The sequence below is a fragment of the Nycticebus coucang genome, chromosome 4, assembly GCF_027406575.1.
Source record: "Nycticebus coucang isolate mNycCou1 chromosome 4, mNycCou1.pri, whole genome shotgun sequence".
NCBI lineage: Eukaryota > Metazoa > Chordata > Mammalia > Primates > Lorisidae > Nycticebus > Nycticebus coucang.
In genome coordinates this window covers 42,038,911-42,061,691 of record NC_069783.1, presented here as the reverse complement: position 1 = coordinate 42,061,691, position 22,781 = coordinate 42,038,911, and the positions used below count along the sequence as shown (strand labels likewise).

The 22,781-nt window shown below is 38.9% G+C and overlaps 3 protein-coding genes and 1 pseudogene across 3 annotated transcripts in view; 1 reads left to right on the top strand and 3 right to left on the bottom strand.

Moving 5' to 3' along the window:
* Positions 1 to 22,781, bottom strand: part of PLEKHH2 (pleckstrin homology, MyTH4 and FERM domain containing H2) — a 128,593-nt gene that overhangs the window by 85,579 nt on the left and 20,233 nt on the right. The window contains exon 3 of the mRNA XM_053588894.1: positions 13,145 to 13,207. Coding sequence (XP_053444869.1) covers positions 13,145 to 13,207 — 63 coding nt within the window. The remainder of the gene's footprint in view (positions 1 to 13,144; positions 13,208 to 22,781) is intronic.
* LOC128584051 (lupus La protein-like) lies at positions 1,130 to 2,223 on the bottom strand (annotated as a pseudogene).
* On the bottom strand, positions 12,350 to 12,712 carry LOC128584053 (protein S100-A10-like). The gene has a single exon (XM_053588897.1). The coding sequence runs from the start codon at positions 12,641 to 12,643 to the stop codon at positions 12,350 to 12,352; it is 294 nt and encodes a 97-aa protein (XP_053444872.1). The 5' UTR covers positions 12,644 to 12,712.
* Positions 14,838 to 16,217, top strand: C1GALT1C1L (C1GALT1 specific chaperone 1 like). The gene has a single exon (XM_053588896.1). It carries the CDS (start codon positions 15,053 to 15,055, stop codon positions 16,004 to 16,006), a length of 954 nt encoding a protein of 317 aa, XP_053444871.1. The 5' UTR covers positions 14,838 to 15,052; the 3' UTR covers positions 16,007 to 16,217.

Below are 22,781 nucleotides of genomic sequence, written 5' to 3'. Positions count from 1 at the left end.
ATAATGTATTTAATAATTATAAACTCTGGAGATTATCTTGCCATGTGGTGCTACCCCTGAAGTACTCAGAATATTGCTATCATAGAAACTAATAACATAGTTGTTTACTATATCCACAAAAATATGCTAAGTGTTTATAAAAGTATAGAAACAGAAAGTTTCCAACACTCATTTTCTCTTATTTTAAACACAGTAGGAATATAAAGTAAAGAAGGTGAATGGTAAGATAAGATTCAGACTGGGTAACCTGGTAAAACAACATATTTTGGTTGGGGGGCGGAAATGAACTAAGAAGGAAAAGAAATACATACACAGTGAAAAGGGGGAAAAAAGAACCTTAAACCTTAAATGGTGTAGTAAAAAAAAAAAAAGTATGAGAGTCTAGACATACATGAAGAGTACAGTCAGTGAGGGCTTTTTGTTGTTGTTGTTATTGTTGTTACAGTTTGGCTGAGGCCAGGTTTGAACCCGCCACCCTCAGTATATGGGGCGGGTGCCCTACTCACTGAGCCACAGGCGCCACCTAGAATGTTCTTTTTTTTACTCTTTTGTTTTGGTCAACGTAAGTCAAGTGTGCCACAGAAGTTTAACTGTAGGTTCAAGTGTGCCATAAAAAAGGTTAGAAAACACTGCTATAGACATGGGGTTGTGACATAAAATCATCCTGTTATTACTCAAGAGGGGTCGATAGTTCTGTAAAACTATAATTTAGAACTATTCTTCTACCTTGAAAAAATGTTTGTCTTCTGAATGAATGCTACAGAGCTCCTCAGATGCATCTTTGCCATTTGAAACTTTTTAATTCCACCACTACTTTTATTTTTTTTCTTTTTATATAATATATATGCATTAGTTTGTACTAGCACATTCCATATTACAAAGGCATTTTAGTGGAAGAATATTCCTTTTGATAATTTGAGTCATCTGAAATAACACAAACAACACATTCCAAAAAATAATCCTCATTTGAACAACAAAAAAAAAGACAAGTTAAAGAACAAAAAACTTTTCCCTTCTTACAGGTTAAACACTGAAGTGGACGGAATTTGATTTTCATTTTAAAATCTTCCCAAAACAAAGGCAGTTTAAAACCTAATATAAATGAATAAAAAAACTGCTCACTAAACCACTAGTCTCCAGCACCATTCTCTATTTTCTGTTAGTTGTTTTGGTGCCAGTTCTTCTTTGTCTGTTTTCTTCTCTTGCTTTTTTAACAGGTCTAGTTGCACCATTTTCATCACACTCATCATCACTGTCAAATTTAGTTTTCTTGCACTGAGACTGTACTTTTCATTTAGCAGACCCAGACTGAGCAGCTTTCTTACCCTTTCCTTTTCCTTTAAATCTGTGACCTTTTGGACTTCCAATCATTTAGAGATTCTTCTATGATTTTTTTCAATGCTGCTTTTTCCACCTTTCCTTCCAGTACTTTCCAAGTCACTTCTTTGTTCCTTAATTGTATACAGGTTACCATTATTTGCATCTTTAGCTTTACCCAATGCTTCCTTGGCTTTTTCCTTAAACATAATAATCCCTCTGTTGCACCTCTGACAAAGTCTATCCATTTTATTTCACCATGACTTGAGAAAAGGATGTGCAAATCTACAAGTCTATCATCTAAGTCACCCAAAAATTTTAGCACACATCCATTCTTTTCTTCCAGAGATTTTGTTTCAGCGTCTTCTAACTTTTGTATTTTTTCTTGCTCTTATTTAGGCTTGAATGTAGCTTCCACTTTGTTTTCTTTCTTCACTTTTTTTTTTGTTTTTTAACAAAGTAATCACCCTTGAAAAATAATAGCAGGACTGTGTCTTTGTACTTCTGGCCAGGGGTCTCTACAAACTTTATAGCAGATTCAATGCTATCAAACACACCAAACACTGATCCCTTAAATCCTTTCTGCACTGTTCTTCTCATCTGAATATTTAGTACTTGACCTTTATCTTCTAACCATTCTTCTATGTCATCAAGGGGACACCTTTAATATAGACAGAAATGATTTTTACATCATTTTTATGTTCATCACTCATTTCAGGGAGGGTTTTGCTTGGAGATCCTCTGATGTTAATTTTACCTGCACTGATTTCCATGAGTTCTACATTGTATTTGCTCAGTGCTTCCACAATTACATTAAAGTCTGTTGCAAAATGGTTTAACCTCAATTCAGTGACAGATTTCAGCCTCCAGAGCAGCCATTTTTTCATTATCACCATTTTCAGCCATTGTGGCTACCTTTAAGTTCCTGGTCCCACAGAGCCACACCACAGGCTCACAAGCAGCCATGCCTGGGCTTTCCAGCCCCACCACTACTTTTAGATAAACAAGAAAAATATCAGCAAAAGTGGCTGAATCTCTTAGGGAAAGAGATCCCAAAGTATTTACAGGCAACTTGCTTACCAATTGGTTAAGACTAAGTCCCATAGGATTCACCCATCTTTGGTGGTGATTAGTATGAATAAGAGGTCTACAGAGAAGCTACGAGGTCCACAGAAACATCGAGTAGTCTTTTAAAACGTCTTACAACAAGCACACAGAAATAACCCAGGTCTTTTTCCATTCATTTAACCTGAACCATGTAAGAATTTTAATTCTATTGGAGCCAATATTGGGAAAATCTACCCTCAAATAAAAATATGAAATTGAGAGTGAGACCCTGTCTCTAAAAATAGCCGGGCTTTGTGGCAGGCACCTGTAGTCCCAGCTACTTGGGAGACTGATGCAAGAGAATCACTTGAGCCCAAGAGTTGCAAGTTGCTGTGAGCTGTGACACCACAGCACTCTACCAGGGACGACAGAGTGAGACTCTGTTAGAAAATGAAATTGCAAAGATGAGTCACCACTTCTCAACAAGTTTGTGTGTCACGGAGCCTCTTCTGGAGATAGTCCAGATGTTTTTCCTTCCGAATTTGGAGCTGTTGAAAAGGCCTATTTCTGACAATCTCACTTTTGGAATGTAAAGACCAAAGCTTCCACCTGACTGTCAAGGGAGGACGTTCCAAGAAGTCTCGCATTTCCTGCTACTTGATTTGAATAAGAGCCCACTTTGATGATGATTAAAATTCACTTATTTGACATTGAAAAAATAATAATAATTACAACTTCCAACTCATATATTACAACTAAAAATCTATGACGGTAGAAGGGAAGGTAACATGGCCAACCCTGCCAGACAGAGTTCCGACTGGTGTGTAAAACCTGAGACTAACACTTCCTTCTCAGCTACATCTCATGTGGAAGGTATAAATGTCAGGAGAGCAGAAGACCTTTCGACTAGATGGAACACTGCATTAGAATCTGAATTAAGGGAATTTGATTCTGCCATGACCCCATCCAATTCCAAACCTCATTTTGCTGATAGAGATCAGAGAAAAAAGCAAAAAGGTTGACTCTACACTTGTGTGCCAGTAAAAAATCCATTGTAAGTTTTACAAAGAGAACAACTGACATTTGGGAGAGTACAGAAAGACGTGGCTGAAATGCCAAATAGAAGTCTGCAAAATTGAACCTACTTCCAGCAGGTATATAAGCAGAAAGGAGCAGAGGTAAAAACTCACTGTTAAGAATCCTTGTCCTTATCAGCTGCAGATCTCTAGCTGAAGTACCACGCTTGTTCATACATTGACTTGCTACGCTAAAAAAACACTTTTCTCTTGGGGCCACAGTGTTTAATTATGAAAATAAAATAAAAGCTTCAAAAACAAAAAAAAAAAAAAAAAGAATTTTAATTACTCAAAGACTGCCCAGTAACAAACACCTATGAATTCAAATTGACTGATAAATAAACTTTCATGATTATCTACATATGGAAACCCTCTGGTGTGGAAGGCTTTGTGTTTTTAGGCTGCTTTTCTCCTTTACTTCTAGAACTCTAGTTGCATCCACCCACCTCAGCACACCCACTTCAGCCATTTCCCCACAATAAAAAAATAGCTGGGCATTGTGGAGGGTGCCTGTAGTCCCAGCTACTTGGGAGGCTGAGGCAAGAGAATCACTTAAGCCCAGGAGTTTGAGGTTGCTATGAGCTGTGACGCCACAGCACTCTATGGAGGGCAGCAAAGTAAGACTCTGTCTCAAACAAACAAAAAACACTGCCTTAGTATACCTGAGTACTTGGGCCACGTTAGACAGTTTATGCTAACAGCCTGATTTATGGTGAATTCCTGTTCTGTTCACCTCAGTCCCTGTGCCATGCTGTATCATATTGACTGGAGACTGAGCAACTAGATCAGTCACATGGGTACTCCAGGCCTACGCGACTGACCTTCAATAAAAATCCTGGACACCAAGGCTTGGGTGAGTTTCCTTGGCCAGCAATACATCATACATATTATCACATATTGATGGGAGGATTAAACACATCTCTGCGCAACCCCAGTGCAAGAGGACAGCTGGAAGTTAGTACCTGACTTCTTCTGGACACCATCCTATGTGCCTTATTTTTTTTTAATGTTTATTATTATTTTTTTAGACACTTTGTCACCCAGGCTGGAGTGCAGCTCATTGTAGCCTCAAACTCCTGGGCGTAGCCTCTTTAATAGCTTGGACTACAAGCACATACCACTGCACCTGGCTAATATTTTTGTTTTATTGTAGAGACAAGGTCTCACTATAGGCTGGTCTCAAACTCTTGAGCTCAAGTACTCCTCTACTTTGGCCTTCCAAAGTGCTGGGATTACAGGTGTGAGCACCAAGCCAACTCATTTGTTAATTTTATTCTATATGCTTTCACTATAAAGGATGATTTTAATCTTTGCTTTTTGGGGTGAAACATCCCTTTTTGGTTAATATTAATACAGCTTTTTCACATCTTTAGGATATGGTTCAATGAGAAAAGACTATCTGAATTTTGGGGATGGCGCTTGTGGCTCAAGGAGTAGGGCGCCAGTCCCATATGCCAGAGGTGGCGGGTTCAAACCCAGCCCTGGCCAAAAACCACAAATAAATAAATAAATAAATAAATAAATAAAAATAAAGACTATCTGAATTTTAGCAACATAAAACAACAGGTAGGCCAGGGTCCTACCTGTTGAAAGTTGTTAAAGATAGTAAAGGATTCATTTACTTTAAGTTAATAACACTCAAGACTTGTAAAAGCCAAAATAAGTGACATCATCGATATATGAGAATTCATCTGCACAGTTTATATTTTCTGTCAATTTTTAGATTCATTATGAAATATTTATAGGAAGCAGAAAATATGGAGTTCTCCTATACCATAACAAAGGGAGGTTTGCAATTCTCTCTTTTAGTTTTGTTTTGATTTAAGGCAATTTGTTTAAAATAACCAATCATGAATTTTGGTGGGGTTTTTTTGCAGTTTTTTGCCAGGGCTAGGTTTGAACCCGCCACCTCCGGCATACGGGGCTTCTGCCCTACTCCTTTGAGCCACAGGCACTGCCCACCAATCATGAATTTTTTTTGCTTAAATATGTGGCACATGGCATTAAATAACTTTATACTTGATATCCTCAAAGGACAACTTCATATAAGAAAAAGTTATCCCTGTTAAACTTATCAAGCCCAGTAGTCAGGCCCTGATGGGAACAAGCTGCCATCCCTTGCACTGGGAACAGGATTTCTTTTTTAAAGACTTCCCATTGGACCTTTTACGATCCATTGAATCAGGGAAAAAATTAATTGAAAATCATAAATAAAGACCAGGTGCTGTTGCTCACACCTGTAATCCTAGCACTTTGAGAAGCCGAGGTGGGAGGAACCCTTGAGCTCAGGAGTTTGAGACCAGCCTGAGCAAAAGCAAGACACCATCTCTACTAAAAATAGAAAAAATAAGCAGGGTTTTGTGATTGTGACAGGTGCCTATTGTCCCAGCTACTTTGGAGGCTGAGAAAGGAGGATGGCTTAAACCCAGGACTTTGAGGTTGCTGTGAGCTATGCTGATGCTGTGGCACTCTAGTCTGAGCAACAGAGTGAGAAGCTGTCTCAAAAAAAAAAAAAAAAATCACAAATGAAGTATACTTAATTTGGCGGCACCTGTAGCTCAGTGGGTAGGACACCAGCCACATACACCCAAGCTGGCGGGTTGAAATCTAGCCTGGGCCAACTAAACAACAATGACGGCTGCACCAAAAATAAGCCAGGTGCTGTAGTGGGTGCCTGTAGTCCCAGCTATTCGGAAGACTGAGACAAGAGAATTGCTTAAGCCCAAGAGTTTGAGGTTGCCATGGGTTATGACACCCTGGCACTCTACCGGGGGCAAGAAAGTGAGACTCTATCTCAAAAAAAAAAAAAAAAATTCATTTAATTTAATTTTCAAAAACATATTTGCCACATATATGAATTAAGAATGTTAAATTCAGGCAACACAAAACCATTCTCAATTTCTTTCTTTTTCCTATGATCTAGATAGGGATAGAGAAAGGAAGGGAAGGACTAGACAGGGAAGAACAGACAGAGACATACAGAGACAGCCATGGGTACAGGGTAAAGAGAGGCACCTGAAGGAAAGTCTACAGTTAGAAAGGAAAAGATGAGGAGGAGACATTAAAGACAGAGAGGCAGACAAACTGGCAGACGTGTGCTGCAGGTGAAGGGCTGAGCAGGAACACACCCTACAGAGAAAGACAAAGGCATCTGGTCTAAAGCAGCAGAGAATGACATAAAAGGGTCTTATTACCCTTTTATAAGTATAAATAGGGAAATCACTAAGTGATACAATCAGCTAACACGTATTAAAACAGGCACAGCATAGATCCCAACCATCACTAACAGTCCTTTCACCACCATCATTTATTAAAGGCTGACTGCAGGCCAGGCATTTTACTTAAATCAGCTTCAATCTTCACAATAGGTAAAACTTACATAGCACTTCTATGTGCCAGGAAATGTTCCAAGCACTTTGCTCACAGCAACCTACTTAATTTCCTCAAAATCCTATGTAACTGTACTATGTTTTACAGACAGGAAGGTAAGGTCCATGTCAAACAGGCGGTAAGAGATGAAGGCAGTTCTTGAACCCAGGCAGTCCGGCTCCAGAGCTCGTGTTCTTAACTCACTACGACTATGACAAGCCTCTGCAAATACAGAGGTTATCAGCTCTGCAAATATAAGCTCTTTTTCACAAGTGGTAAAAGTGACACTCAAAGAAACTAAGAAACTTTTGCAGCCAAATAAGTGATAGATTTCAGATTTAAAGCTAAAATTTTAAGTCTGTTCCCAGTGCAGAGAAACATTAATCCATCTTTATTTTTCTTTGACTATACAAACTTTACACCTTGCCAACTGTCGGTCCCTTATCCCTCTCTCGTCTTCACCCCTCCCACACACACAAAAAAAAAAAGAGAGAAAGAAAAGAGGAGGGAGGGGGAGAAATAAAGGAGGAAAAGAAGAAAAGAAAGAAAAGGGGAAAAAATTAACTGCTTACCTCAAACCCTGTATTTAATTCGACATGTTTAGAACACCACTGTTACCAATTGAAATAACTGTACTCTAGGGAGCCTAGAGAAGAGCCGAGAATTAATCTTGAAATGCGTCTTGCCTACAATTTTCTTGACAACTTCTACAGTGGTCTTGGATTGGCTTTCTATTATGTGATGTCCTGCATTCATCTTCTGCTACCTTGATACTCACTGGGCATTTCACAATAAGAAAATCCCGTTCCTTTTTCTAGACAAGGATCTCCATTAAATGTCAAAAGACAAGTTCTGATCAAGATAAATTCAAACTGTGAAAATGGTATTTCTGTGTGTACATATATCTGTTAAGCCAATGAGGAGAATTTGGATTAACATTCTCTTCAACATTAACTTACCAACATTAAAAAGAACAACAATGCCAAGTGTTGACAAGGAGATGAAGCAGTTCTCATACACTACTGATAAAAGTGCAACCTAATACATTCACTTGGGGAAACTGGCAATATCTGCTAAAGAAAATATTTGCCAACCTACCACCCAGCAATTCTTCTCCTAGGTGTACCCCAAAGAGAAGTAAGAACACATATCCACCAAAAGATAAATACATGGACATCACAAATTGAAAACGAACCATATGCCCATCAACAGGTGAACAGATAAGAACTGAGGCATATTCACATAAAATACTACTCAACAATTTTAAAATGAACCAACTACTGATACATAACCATCAATGTGGATGAATTTCATGTTGAGCAAAAGAAGTCAGAACACCAGAAAGTACATACTATGAACATCAAGAAAATCCAAACTAATCTAAATGATAAATGTGGGCTTGGTGCGGTGGCTCGCGCCTGTAATCTTAGCACTCTGGAAGGCTGAGGCAAGTGGATTTCCTGAGCTCACAGGTTCGAGACCAGCCTGAGCAAGAGTGAGACCCCCATCTCTAAAAATAGCCAGGCATTGTGGAGGGCGCCTGTAGTCCCAGCTACGTGGGAGGCTGAGGCAAGAGAATCACTTAAGCCCAAGAGTTTGAGGTTGCTGTGAACTGTGACGCCATGGCACTCTACCAAGGATGACAAAGTGAGACTCTTGTCTCTAAAAAAAATAAATAAATAAATGATGAATGTGAGAATATTTGTTATCCTTGGTGGAAGTGGGGTACTGACTGGGGAGAAGAGATTCTTTGGGGGAAATAAAATGTTCTGTATCTTGATCTAGTGTTAGTTACATGGGAGTATACTTAGATACTCAAGTTTAGTGCATTCACTGTTATGTATGTTATATACTGATTTCAAAAAAGTTTTTAAAAAAGTAATCACCATAAATAAACTATGGTACATTCATACAGCGGAATTTTAGTTAGCACTGACAAGAAATGAGCTATCAAATCACAAAAAAATCATCGAGAAAGCTTACTACATATTAGTAAGTAAAAAAAAAGGCCAATCTGAAAAGGCTACACACTATCTAATCTTAACTATATAACATTCAAAAGTCAAAACTATGAAGACATTAAAATATCAGTGGTTTCTAGGACCTTAAAGATCGGGAAGGATGAATAGGTGGAGCACAGGAGATTTTTAAGGCAGTGAGAATAGGGCAGCACCTGTGGCTCAGTGAGTAGGACACCGGCCCCATATACCGAGGTACCAAGGGTGGTGGGTTCGAACCCAGCCGCAGCCAAACTGCAACAAAAAATAGCTGGGCCTTGTGGAGGGCACCTATAATCCCAGCTATTCGGGAGGCTGAGGCAAGAGAATTGCTTAAGCCCAAGAGTCAGAGGTTGCTGTGAGCTGTGATGCCCTTTCTAGCGAGGGCAATAAAGTGAGACTCTGTCTCTAAAAAAAAAAAAAAAAAGATAGTGAGAATATTCTATATGATACTACAGTGGAGGAAACTTATCATTATACATTTGTCAAAATCTATATAATATAAAAGACCAAGAGGGAACACTAACAAACAGGACTTTGAGTGATGACAATGTGTCAATGTTGATTCTTCAGTGGTAACAAATGTATTACCCTAGTATGGGATGCTGATGGTGAGGAAGCTTGAGTATGTCTGTGGCAGGGAAGAGGTTATAGGAGAACTCCATATTTTCTGCTTGATTTTGCTGTAAATCTAAACTATTCTAAATATTGAAGTCTATTTTTTATTTTTATTTTTTTTTTGGCCGGGGCTGGGTTTGAACCCGCCACCTTCGGCATATGGGACGGGTGCCCTACCCCTTTGAGCCACAGGCGCCGCCCTGAAGTCTATTTTTTAAAAAGCAATAACCTCCATGATGAAATAATCTAAGCGAGATCATCAGTAAATGCTAATATCACAAAAAAGATAACTAGACATTATATGCCCCCTGATGGAAGTATATATACAGCATCACCCAAGAAATAGTCTTGAAAAAAAAAAGAGAGAAATAGGAAGAAAAAAGATAGAAAAGGAAAAAAAATAAAGTTTTTAGATCTAATTATATTTTACAGGAAATAAAGAGGTAGAGGAATGTGTTAAGTAACACCATAGGTATTCAATCAGCAAATTCAAAACGTGGAAAGCTTTAGAAGATTAATAAACCCAATTTTTTAAACAAATAAATTAAAAGAAAAAAGAATAAAAAGGAAAAGGACCCTATAGATTAAAAGAGTTTAGGAATCAAAAGAAAAGCGTCAATCTAGCTTAGGTCCTTATTTGAACAAAACAACTATTAAAAACAACAAAAAAGGGCGGCGCCTGTGGCTCAGTGAGTAGGGTGCCGGCCCCATATGCCGAGGGTGGCAGGTTCAAACCCAGCCCCAGCCAAACTGCAACAAAAAAATAACCGGGCATTGTGGCGGGCGCCTGTAGTTGCAGCTGCTCGGGAGGCTGAGGCAAGAGAATCGCGTAAGCCCAAGAGTTAGAGGTTGCTGTGAGCTGTATGACGCCATGGCACTCTACCCAAGGGCGGTACAGTGAGACCCTGTCTCTACAAAAAAAAAAAAAAAAAAAAGGGCGGTGCCTGTGGCTCAAGGAGTAGGGCACAGGTTCCATATGCCAGAGGTGGCGGGTTCAAACCCAGCCCTGGCCAACCCCCCCCCCCAAAAAAGTGGTATATAAATAAAATAATTAAAAACAGGTACACAAATACACAAACACATATGTTCATATCAGTACTAGTTACAATAAATGTGGAAACAACCCAAATGCCCATGAATAGATGAATAGATAAGCAAATTGTGATGCATATATGTGTGTATGTATACACACACACATAACCTTGGATGGACACTGAAAATGTTCTGCTGAATGAAGAAATCCAGACACAATAGATCACATATTGCACGAACCCATTTATATGAACTATCCAGAAAAGGTCAATCCACTGGGACAGACAGGGAAACGGAAATAAACGCTTAATGGGCATAAGGTTTTCTTTTGAGGTGATGGAAAGATTTAGGAAATAGATCAAGGTGGAGGGTACACAACACTGAATTGTTCACTTTAAAATGGCTAATTTTTGGAGGCGCCTGTGGCTCAAAGGAGTAGGGCGCTGGCCCCATATACCAGAGGTGGCAGGTTCAAACCCGGCCCCGGCCAAAAACTGCAAAAAAAAAAGGCTGATTTTGTTATGTAATTTTCACCTTAATTCAAAAATTAAAAAACAGAACTCAGAAGCAATTATGAGATATTTGGGAAAATCTGAATACTGACTAGATCTTTGAGGTATTCAAGAATTATCGGTGATTTTGGGGTGTGATGATGGTACTGTGGTTATGATTTTTAAAAGTCTTTACTTTTAGATTAGTTGCTGAAATCTTCATGTATGAAATTAGACAATGTCTAGGATTTACTTCAAAATAATCCAGTGTGGAGGTGGGTAAAGGGAAAAAGTGAGTGGAGGTATAAACGAGCTATGAGTTGACTAATTATTGAATTTGGTGATAGGAGCTCATTATATTATTTTCTCTACTCTTGTTATGTGGTTGAAGTTTTACCTAATAAAGTTTTAAGATTTTCTTCTCAAATATAATTAAAGAAAATCAAACATCAAGTTAGATTGAGCTTGTTTAGAAATTTGCTAGGCCATTCAAACAATCTCCTATGTAAAATTCAGTCTTTCAATTGAAAACAAGATGTGTTAGTACTCAAGAGAGGAAAAATGACAAATCTAGAGGAAGTATGTAAAATTTTATATATACTTCTTAGAAGAAATAATTTTGTATTTAAGCCTTTTTTCCAATCTTCTAGCTTTTTGAAAATATACAATAAAAGACAGTTAACTAAATCAATACACTGTACCCCACAGATGCATCAATGTACACAGTTATGATTGAATAAAGAAAAACAAACAAACAAAAAAGACAGTTAACTATATTTACCATATAGTGCTGCAGGACACCAGAACTCATTGATTCAACTGAAAATGATAGAGATCTTTTCATAAAATGAGTAGCTATGGATTTAGGACCATTAGATAAACTTTAAGTCTGGGAGGGGCCCATCCAAATCATTCATATTACTGCTGGCAAGGCCCAGAAAAGGTTAAGTGATTTAACAAAACATCACTGAAAAAAATAAAAGTAGTATACAAAATTGTAAAGTATAAAAATATAAGGGAAAAATATCATTCCACAATGCATTTTAAATTTTTGTTAAAATTTTGAGGTACTTCCTCTCCTCCTTTTTTTAACTCTTAGCTTTGAATTTTCCTAATATAACTCTAAGAATCTCTTTTTTCTTTTTTTTTTTCATTTGGAACTAAAGAAAGGATTATGTTTATTGAGGGCAAGCGGATGCGAACAATGTAAAAAACAAAAGCTCATTTGGCATTTAACTTTTTCTTCTCTGCTTGACAAATGGGAGTTGGATTTTATTTGTATATATTCTAAGGATCCTGATCTACTCATGAAATCCTTATGTAGACAGAAGTTGTGGGGCAGATGTTTGAAGCAATCCTTTGAGAGAACACTTTTCAGGGCAGAGTAATTGCTCGGTTCTGCCTACTTCTTTCCCTTCTGCTTCACGTGTACTACAAAATAGTCATTGCACGCAATGGTGAGGCCCGCAATTAGGGAAAAGAAGCTCTGGAAGCCCACTTTGCCATCTCGGCACTGGTCCAGGTCCTTCATTATTTTGTCTAAGGCCAGAGGGTCTTTTTGATTTTCCAAAAATCCTGGGAACTCCTTCTCCTTCAGCACTCTGAGGTCCTCCTTCGTTAAGTAGCCTTTATCCCCAGCAAATTTGTGAAAGGTGAACATCATGGTTTCCAAGGCGTGCTCCATCTGAGATGGCATTTTGGTGAGATCTACTGGGTCAAGAGGCGCGGGGGACGCTAGCTGGCTGGGGCGTGGGGCTGCGAACAGAGCTGCCAACTCTAAGAATCTTTACATATTAATATATATCCTTGGTAACAATTATTTTAATGGTTATTTAATATTTCATGGAGTTGATGTAGTTCACTTATTCATTCCTTTATAATATAGCATTGCTAATATTTCCAACTTTTTATTACTATAAAGCTGCTACAAACATTTCTATATAAAACTCAATTATAGTTAGGATTACCACAGAAGTCATATTTGATTTTCTCAGAAGTGAAGATAAAACTTCCTAATGGAAGCCTTTTTTTCTTTTGAAAATTTGTTAATGGGCAAAATAGAGTTGTATTCTCCATTTTCTCTATGGATCAAGCGGGCAAAATAAGAAATAAGAGGTGGGCTGATAACTGCTATATGGGCAAAAACAATCTTTATATGGATAGAGTCAGAAAATTTTTAACTAAAATTATACTCTACCTGTTGAAAAGCTTTTTCTGCTTGACGTTCAGCATCAATAACTTGTCTCTCAAGCTGTTGCATCTGTCAGGCGAAAAAATATAAACTATAAAAATTCACATTTCCCTTTTTGAAAGAAGCTTAAAAATCTCACAATGTCCTCAATTCAAGAATATTTAAAGTAGTTCACTAAACATGAATTATATACAGTTAGCACATTTAAGGCTCTTTGTTTATTTAAAAGTTGACCAAACAAAATGTCAAAGTTTTGATATTTTTAATAGAATGTAATATATTCCACAGGAGTACTCGATAAAATTTCTTTTTATTGGATCACAACTTAGAGAGACTGGTAAATACATATCAAGAACAGTAAAATAAATCTAAGGGAAAACTAAGACTTCAAATGTCATATTTGATGTGTTGACCAAAAAGAGAGGCTGGGCCCAGCAGCTCAGGCCTGCAATTCCAGCATTTAGGTGGCCAAGGCAGGAAGATCACTTCAGCCCAAGAGTTTGATATCAGCCTGGGCAACACAGTGAGATCCCATCTCAACAAAAATATTTAAAAATAAATGGGCAGCGCCTGTGGCTCAAAGGAGTAGGGTGCCCGCCCCATATGCTGGAGGTGGTGGGTTCAAACCCAGCCCCAACCAAAAACTGCAAAAATAAATAAATAAATAAATTAATTAATTAATTAACCAGACATGGTGTGCGCCTGTAGATCCAGCTACTTTGGAGAGTGAGATGGAGCATTGCTTTAGGGCAGGAGTTGGAGGCTACAGTGAGCTATGATCACACTCCAGTCTGGGTAACAGAGTAAGATCCTGTCTCTTAAAAAAAAGTCACAATGGTATGAGGGTTTACTCTCAAATTCCATAGGTAATGTGTTTAAGTCCAGACTGTGGGTAGTTTTTTATAGACTGATGGAAAGAATATAGAGGAGATTATTTGATTGAACACACACATACCAAAATGAGTATCAGTAAAAATTTAAAAGCCAAAAGAACCTAGGCCAGACGTGGTGGCTCACACCTGTAATTCCAGCACTTGGGAGGCTGAGGTGGGTGGATTGCCTGAGCTCACAGGTTCGAGACCAGCCTGGGCCACAGCAAGACCCTGTCTCTAAAAAATAGCTGGGCATTGTGGCTTGAGCCTGTAGTCTCTGCTACTTGGGAGGCTGAGGCAAGAGGATCACTTGAACCCAAGAGTTTGAAGTTGCTGTGAGCTAAGATGCCATGACACTACCCAGGATGACCAACAAGGAAGAAGAAGAACCCAGGCCAGACGTACAGGCTCACACCTGTAATCCTAACACTTGGGGAGACCGAGGGAGGAGGATCGCTTGAGGTCAGGAGTTAAGAGGCCAGCCTGAGGAAGAGCAAGACTCTGTCTTTACTGACGGGGTGCCATGCGCCTGCTGTCCTAGCTACGTCGCAGGCGGAGGCAGGAGGATGCTTGAACCCAGGAGTTGGAGGCTGCAGTGAGCTAAGCCAATGCCACGGCACTCTGGTCCGGATGGAAAAGGAAAAAAAAAAAAAAAAAACCCACCCAAGGTAATTAACATAAACGACGCCTACCGGGCGTTGAAAACACTAACGAGGAGGTAAAGCAATTTGAAATTAGTTTCAGAGTGTTGAAGTCCTGCTAACTTTTGAGCCGTCTGCGACTCGATCCATGATCATTTTCAACGCTCTTGCCGGTGTGGTACTTCAGACCCCCAGGACTTGAGGTAAACCTGCAACAGTCGGGGTCCCACGCGCGGGGGCGACACGTCCGGCCCCGCCCCGCCCCGCCCCGCCCCCTTCTCGACACCACCGAGAAGCGGCCTCCCGCAGCTAGAGCGGCCCAGCCCGCCGCGCCGACGCCAGCGCCGGCCGCCCGATCCCCGGCTGCGCTGGACCCGCGCTCGGGGGCTCAACGCCTTGAGATGGTTTCTGCTAGTGGAGCCTTATTTTTAAAGGGTATGTTACTTGGGAGCATTTCTTGGGTTTTCATAACTATGTTTGGCCAAATTCACGTTCGACACGCAGGTCAAACTAGAGACCACGAGCACCATCACCTGCGCCCACCTAACAGAAAAGATTTCTTAAACATTTCAGAAATGACGTTCATGGAGCTCGGTAAAAGTATCCGTGTTTTCTGTATCATCCTGGGAGAAACCCAGGATGAGATGTTCTGGCCTATACTGAAAGAGACTTGGCCCAAACACTGTGACAAAGCAGAGCTCTATGGTACTAAAAATGATAATTTATTCAGTGTACAAGTAGAAAGAAATGACAAGTGGATACAGATGAGGAAAACTTACAAACATGTCTTTGAAAAGTACGGCAACAATTATAACTGGTTCTTTCTTGCACTGCCCACTACGTTTGCTGTCGTTGAAAATTTAAAGTACCTTTTGTTTACAAGGGACGCATCACAACCCTTTTATCTGGGCCACACTAGTGTATCTGGAGACCTTGAATATGTGACTTTGGAAGGAGGAATTGTCTTAAGTATAGAGTCCATGAAAAGGCTTAACACACTTCTCAATAACTCTGAAAACTGTGCAGATCAAAGTGTGATTTGGAAGTTACCTGAAGATAAGCAGCTGGCAATCTGCCTGAAACAGGCAGGAGTTCTTGCAGAAAATGCAGAGGATAACCAAGGAAAAGATGTGTTTAATACAAAACCAGTGGTACATCTTATTCAAAAGTATATGTCTAATAACCCTCAACAAGTAGTAGAAGGCTGCTGTTCGGATATGGCTATTACCTTTAATGGACTGACTCTCCCAAAGATGGAAGTAATGATGTACGGTGTGTACCGGCTCAGGGCATTTGGACATCATTACAACGACACACTGGTTTTCTTGCCTCCAAATGGCTCAGAAAATGACTGAGAACTGGGAATCACAGAACTGTGCTGTTTAAGAGTGCTTGAAATGTGACTCATCCGTAAGAGTGGTGTAAGTGTAAAGTACACATTTCATTCAGTAATACATATATTATTAGAAAAAGTACAAACATGTAAAATATCTCAATTTTTTATATTGACTCCACATTGAAATGATGTTTTAGATATTTTGCATTAAAATCAATTTCATCTCTTTCTTTTCCATTTTATTAATGTGCCTATTAAAATTAAAAAATTTAATTACAAATGTAGCTCACATATTTCTACTGGATAAGAAAAGTGTAAAACATCCATTGTCACCATACATGACAATTTAACTGTCCACATGACAGCACTTTTTTTTTTTTGCAGTTTTTGGCCAGGGCTGGGTTTGAACCCGCCACCTCTGGCATATGGGGCCAGCACCCTACTCCTGTGAGCCACAGGTGCCGCCCATGACAGCACTTTTTTTTTTTTTTTTGGCCGGGGCTGGGTTTGAACCCACCACCTCCAGCATATGGGGCTGGCGCCCTACCCCTTTGAGCCACAGGTGCCGCCCCGACAGCACTTTTTAAGTCAGTTTATTGCAAGCATCTGGATTCTGGAAGAGGTTTCAAATATTTGAATATGGAAAAAATATAAATATTCCCTAAGTGCATTCTTTGGACCTCATATCATTTTTAACTTTTGTGAAAATATTTAAATGTTTAATGAGTTAAGTATTGTGGTCTAAAAGCATTTTGTTGAGTTACTGTTTACACTATAGCACTACACAGAAGCAACTGGAAAGGACAATGTCTTTTGGATGTCTCTAGAATATTCCTTAAACCAAAGAGCCAACTGGCACACACATGCCAGTACCACCTTCTACACTGCTAGCAATGTGCTGACAATTGTCACTTCTACAATGTAACTACCTTCTATTTTCAGGGAATTTTTTTGCCTTTTGAAGCCGTAGCCTGAATTTTGAATACTATTGGGGTTGCCAGGAGAAATGGAAAAATTCACAAAAATTTCCAGTTTAAAAAAAATAATAATAGCGAAATGTTTGGTTTTCAGTGATAACAGGATAGGCAGTTGTCTGTTTGCTTCCCTGTTACATACCTAATGCAGGTCCTTCTACACAGTATGTATTCAATATATTATAAATTATGAAATGACAAAGCTGTCATCTGCACCATGCATATATAAAAGATAGTGTCATTACTTTTACTAATGCCAAATAACTTTCTTTCTGCACTAACTTCCTACATGTACTGTCTTCCCAACTACATTTTAAGTTGCTGGAAAGCAAAATTCATATATGATATACACCCTCATATCTTCTGTGATACCATACTTGCACATAACAGTCACTCAATCAAATTCCAAAACCTTAGTAACAAGCAATAACTTTTCCAAAAAATTATTTCCATTATAAAAAGCATTATATACACATGGCATTTCATCAGACTTGAAATACAGGTTACAAGTAAACAGGCTAAATTTGTTGCTGAACATGTAAATTATATGTATATACCTTTCAATATAAGGAGTTAATTAAAAGCAGATTCAAAAGTCACTCTTGCTTTTTTAAAAAAGGCAGTAATCCTTGAAATACTAATATAGGGAAAATTGGAAAGAGCACTGAACCAAAATTGGAAAGACCTAAAATAGGTACCTATTTTCTACTACTTAATTAGGTATGTAATGATGTGTATGTTATTTAACTTCTCTGAGTCTCCATCCCTTATCTGTAAAATGATATAACACTTATTTTATGGCATTTATGTGAAGTTTAAATAGGAAAGTATCCAACACAGTATCTAATACTTAAAAGATGACAGGTGAATATTTATATAGTAATTTTAAGCAGTTATTACTACCATATGCATGTATTATTTTTATGAATAATTCTCAGCTGGGCACGGTGGCTCACGCCTATAATCCTAGCACTCGGGAGGCTTAGGTGGGTGGATTGCTTGAGCTCACAGGTTCCAAAACAGCCGGAGCCAGAGCGAGGCCTCGTCTCTAAAAAAAATAGCAGGGGCCTTGTGGCGGGCATTTGTAATCCCAGGTACTAGGGAGACTGAGGATCACTTAAGCCCAAGAGTTTGAGGTTGCTGTGAGCTATGATGCCATGGTACTCTACTGAGGATGACAAAGTGATTCTGTCTCAAAAAAAAAAAAAAATTCTCTTCAAGTTAGGACAGTTCAATTTAAAATAAACAAACTAGGCCAGACATGGTGGCTCATGCCTGTAATCCTAGCACTTTGGGAGGCCAAGGTGGGTGGTTAACTTGAGCTCATGAGTTCAAGACCAGCCTGAGCAAAAGCAAGACCCCTGTTTCTACTAAAATTAGAAGAAAAAAAAAAAAGGAAGCAAGAGGATCGCTTGACCCCAAGAAGTGGAGGTTGCTATGACACCACAGTACTCTACCCAGGGTTACAGCTTGAGGCTCTGTCTCAAATAAATAAATATATAAATAAAATAAAATAGATTCAAAAGATCTGAGTTCTAGTTTTTTGGGTTTTTTTTTTTTTTTGCAGTTTTTGGCCGGGCTGGCCACCTCTGGTATATGGGGCCAGTGCTCTACTCTTTGAGCCACAGGCACCGCCCTCTAGTTCTTAATCTAATATTTATTGACTGTTTTCCACTGGGCTGTAAAATTCTTGTATATAAGATGGAGATGGGGGTCAGGTGTGGTGGTTCACTCCTGTAATCCTGCTACTCTGGGAGGCTGAGGTGGGTGGATTGCCTGAGCTCATGGGTTGGACCAACCTGAGCCAGAGCGAGACTTCATCTCTAAAATAGCTGGGCGTTATAGCAGGCACCTGTAGTCCCAGCTACTCAGGATGGTGAGGCAAGAGAATCACTTGAGGTTGCTGTGAGCTGTGACTTCACAGCACTCTACTGAGGGAGACAAAGTGAGACTTTGTTTCAAAAAAAAAAATATATATATATATAATGGGGATGATATAACCTGAGATCAGATAACATGTGGCCATCTGTCTTGCTTCTTTACTTAGAAGACTATTTTCAAGGTCCATCCATGTTGTAGCATATGTCAGTAACTCATTTCTTTTTTTAATGCCTGAAAAATATTCTACTATATGAATATACCAAATTTTATCGATCTGTGTTGTTTCCGTTTTGTTTTCTTTTAACCATTATAAACAATGGTGCTATGAACAGTTGTGTACAAATTTTTATGGGGACTTATAAGTTCAGTTCTCTTAGGAATATAGGTAGGAATAGAATTTCATATGCTAACTCTATATTTAACTTTTTGAAGAATTGCCAAATTCTTTTCCACAGTGGCTTTATATTCCACTTTATATTCCCACCAACAAATGTATAGGGACTCTAATTGTTCCATATAAGGCTTCTTACTGCCCACTTCTTTGACCTCAGGCATCCTAGTAAGTATGAAAAGATGCCCACGTAATTAAAAGGAGAAAGGATTGTCTTTTTAAGAAATCATACTTGAATAAATAGATAGCCATCACCTTGCATCATGTACAAAAACTGTCCTTCTCCACAGGAGAAAAAAGAATCTTTATGACTGGCTTAGGCAAAGATTTCTTAGAAAGGACATTAAAAAAAGCATGAACCATAAAAGAAAAGTGGCAAAGTGGACATTAAAAATGTTTAATTGTCTGTTATCAAAAAACACTATTTAAGACAATGAAAATAGGGCGGCGCCTGTGGCTCAGTTGGTAAGGCCTGGCCCCATATACCGAGGGTGGCAGGTTCAAACCCGGCCCCGGCCAAACTGCAACCAAAAAATAGCCGGGCGTTGTGGCGGGCGCCTGTAGTCCCAGCTACTCGGGAGGCTGAGGCAAGAGAATCGCTTAAGCCCAGGAGTTGGAGGTTGCTGTGAGCTATGTGTGAGGCCATGGCACTCTACCCGAGGGCCATAAAGTGAGACTCTGTCTCTACAAAAAAAAAAAAAAAAAAGACAATGAAAATAGAAGCCACAGGCTGAAAAAAATACACATGTGCAAAGTACATCTGATAAAAGGCTTGTATCCAAAATATATAAAGAGTTTTTACAACTCAGAAGAAAACAACCAACCTCACCTTTTTAAATGAGTAAACAATTTAGATAAACACTTCACCAAAGAATAAATATGAATAGCAGGTAACATGGACATGGAAAGATGGTCAACACCAGTAGTAACTGGAAAATGCACTTTAGAACTGCAATGAAATACCACTCCACACTTGCTAGAGTGGCTAAAATTAAAGAGCTAAAAATGCCAAGTGCTGGTAGGTACAGAGTGAGTAGAATTCTCAAGCATTGCTGGTAGGAACATAAAAATGATGTAGTCTCCTTAGAAACAGTTCAGTGGTTTCTTACTAAGTTAAACATACACTTACCACAGACCTGGACCCCTATTCATAGGTGTTTACCTAAGAGAAATAAAGACATCTGTACATACAGAGATCTGTATGTGAATGTTTATAGCAGATTTATTCATAATTACCAAAACTGAAACCAACCCAAGAGTCCATCAACAGGTGAATGGATGAACAAATTGTGCTACATACATACAATGTAATCTACCCAACAATAAAAAGGAACAAACTTCAGATGCAGGCAGCAACAGTGGTAAACTCAAAAGCATCATGTTAAATGATAGAAGCCATTCACAAAAAGCTTCGTCATACTATCTGACAGTTTAAAAATGGCAACACTGAAGAGACAAAAGCATTATCAGTGGTTTCCAGGGCTCAGAGTTTGGAAAGGAGATAGACTACAAAGGGGCAGGAGGAAAATCTGAAGTGATGGAGATATTGTTGATTTTGATTATGCTAGTGGTTACAGAACTGTATACATTTGTCAAAACTCTTTGAGCTAAATACCTAAAAAGGGTGACTTTTACAATATGTACTCAATCTGACCAAAAATATTTTTTTAAGTACCTTTCAACCCCAAATTCCAAAATATACAAAGAAAACTAAGACAGACAGCTAACAAAATCAATGGTCAGAAGACCAGTTTAGTCCAACAAGATACAAATGTTAATCCCATGTGAAAGTCTTTAGAGCTCTTATGTTTAGGATTGTCAAAAAGATGAAATAAGAATAAAAATCTATTTTTAAAAGAACAAGAACTGAAGAAAAAAGAAAAACAGGGAGAAGTTAAACAGTAACGAGTAGGCAGGAAAACAAATCAATTAAAAGCCTTAAAAATTGCCCAGGTACAGTGGCTCACACCTGTAATCCTAGCACTCTAAGAGGTTGAGGGAGGAGGACTGCTTGAGCTCAGGAGTTCAAGACCAGCCTGAGCAAGAGAGAAACCCCATCTCTACTAAATAAGTAAGTAAATAAATAAATGTCTTAAAAATTAAATAGATACAGATAAAATCACTAAAAGAAGAAAAAGCTCAATAGGCGGTTGAGTAGCCAGCCTTCAAACAGCCCTCAGTAATCCATGTAGTTGTGTCCTATGTAGTCCCCTCCTTTATGGCACAGAGCTGACCTTTACAACCAGCAGAACACTGTGGAAATCATGGAAGATGACTTCTGAGGGTAGGTCATAAAAGCCACTGTGTCTTCCACCTTGCACTCTCTTGGCTTCCTTGCTCTGGGGAAAGCCAGTGCTGTGTTGTGAGAGCTCTCAAGAAGCCACATGGAGATGTCCAGCTACTGAGGAACTGAGGCTTCCTACCTACCAATAGCCATCCTCAACTTACCAACTACCATTGGACAGAACCATTTTAAAAGTGAATCCTCCAGCTCCAGTCAAACCTTCAAATCACCAATATCTGGGACAATATTTTGACTATAACTTCACCACACACAAGCTAGGTCATTCTCAAATTTCTGACCCGTAGAAACTGTGCAAGGTAATGAATGTTTGTAGTTGTTGTAAGCCACTATGTTTTGGGCTTACTGTTATTTCATCAGCAACAGGTAACTAACATACATAAAAGAAACTCTATTCTGAGCTCAGTAGATGAGAGAACTCATAACATGAAAAATAGTACAAGGAATTCATGTAAAATGTAATACACGAAAGGGCGGAAAATATAAATTACTAGTTAAGAAACACACCAACAGGCCTGAAAGTAATGGAGAGTGGCAGAAGAAAAGACAGAAGTAAATAACAGAAACAATGATGCTTAAAGATGAAATGACACTCCCTGTACCATGCACAATAATTTTTTAAGGCCTGCATGTTTTATTTTAAAAAACGAAATGTAGTTGGGCGTTATGGTGGGTGCCTGTAGTCCCAGCTACCTGGGAGGCTGAGGCAAGAGGATTGCATAAGCCCAGGAGTTTGAGGTTGCTGTGAGCTGTGACACCACAGCACTCTACCCAGGGCAACAGCTTGAGACTCTGTCTCAAAAAAAAAAAACAAAAAAAACGAAATGAATACTCAAGATAACATTGCTTTTTCTTTTTAAGAAAATGCATCCCATATTACAAATTAAAAGTAGGCTGCTGTTGCAAAGCCATGGCAAACCCAAGAAGCTGTCGAGGGCCGAATTATCCTTCGTGATGAAAGATCTCCATCTTCAGCTGTATTAACCATCCTACCTAAAGGTGATTCTACCAAACCCCATTCCAACCCATTCCCACATCACCTCCTGCTTTCAAGCCTGTTAGTTTTGTGGTAATATTGAAAAAAACACTAGTTCTCTCTCTAGGACAAGATGGGACAACTGCAGTCTTTCTGGTTATCTGACATTTTTCCACTTCATGGTTTCTAACAGATTTATACAACATTTGGCATCTTCTGTTATCCATCAAAGCTACATAATTACCTAAATTAACAAGAGTCTGATTGAAA

What these genes read in the sequence shown, in the direction of transcription:
- LOC128584053 (XM_053588897.1), bottom strand. Translation starts at nt 12,643, where the DNA reads ATGCCATCTCAGATGGAGCACGCCTTGGAAACCATGATGTTCACCTTT.
- C1GALT1C1L (XM_053588896.1), top strand. Translation starts at nt 15,053, where the DNA reads ATGGTTTCTGCTAGTGGAGCCTTATTTTTAAAGGGTATGTTACTTGGG.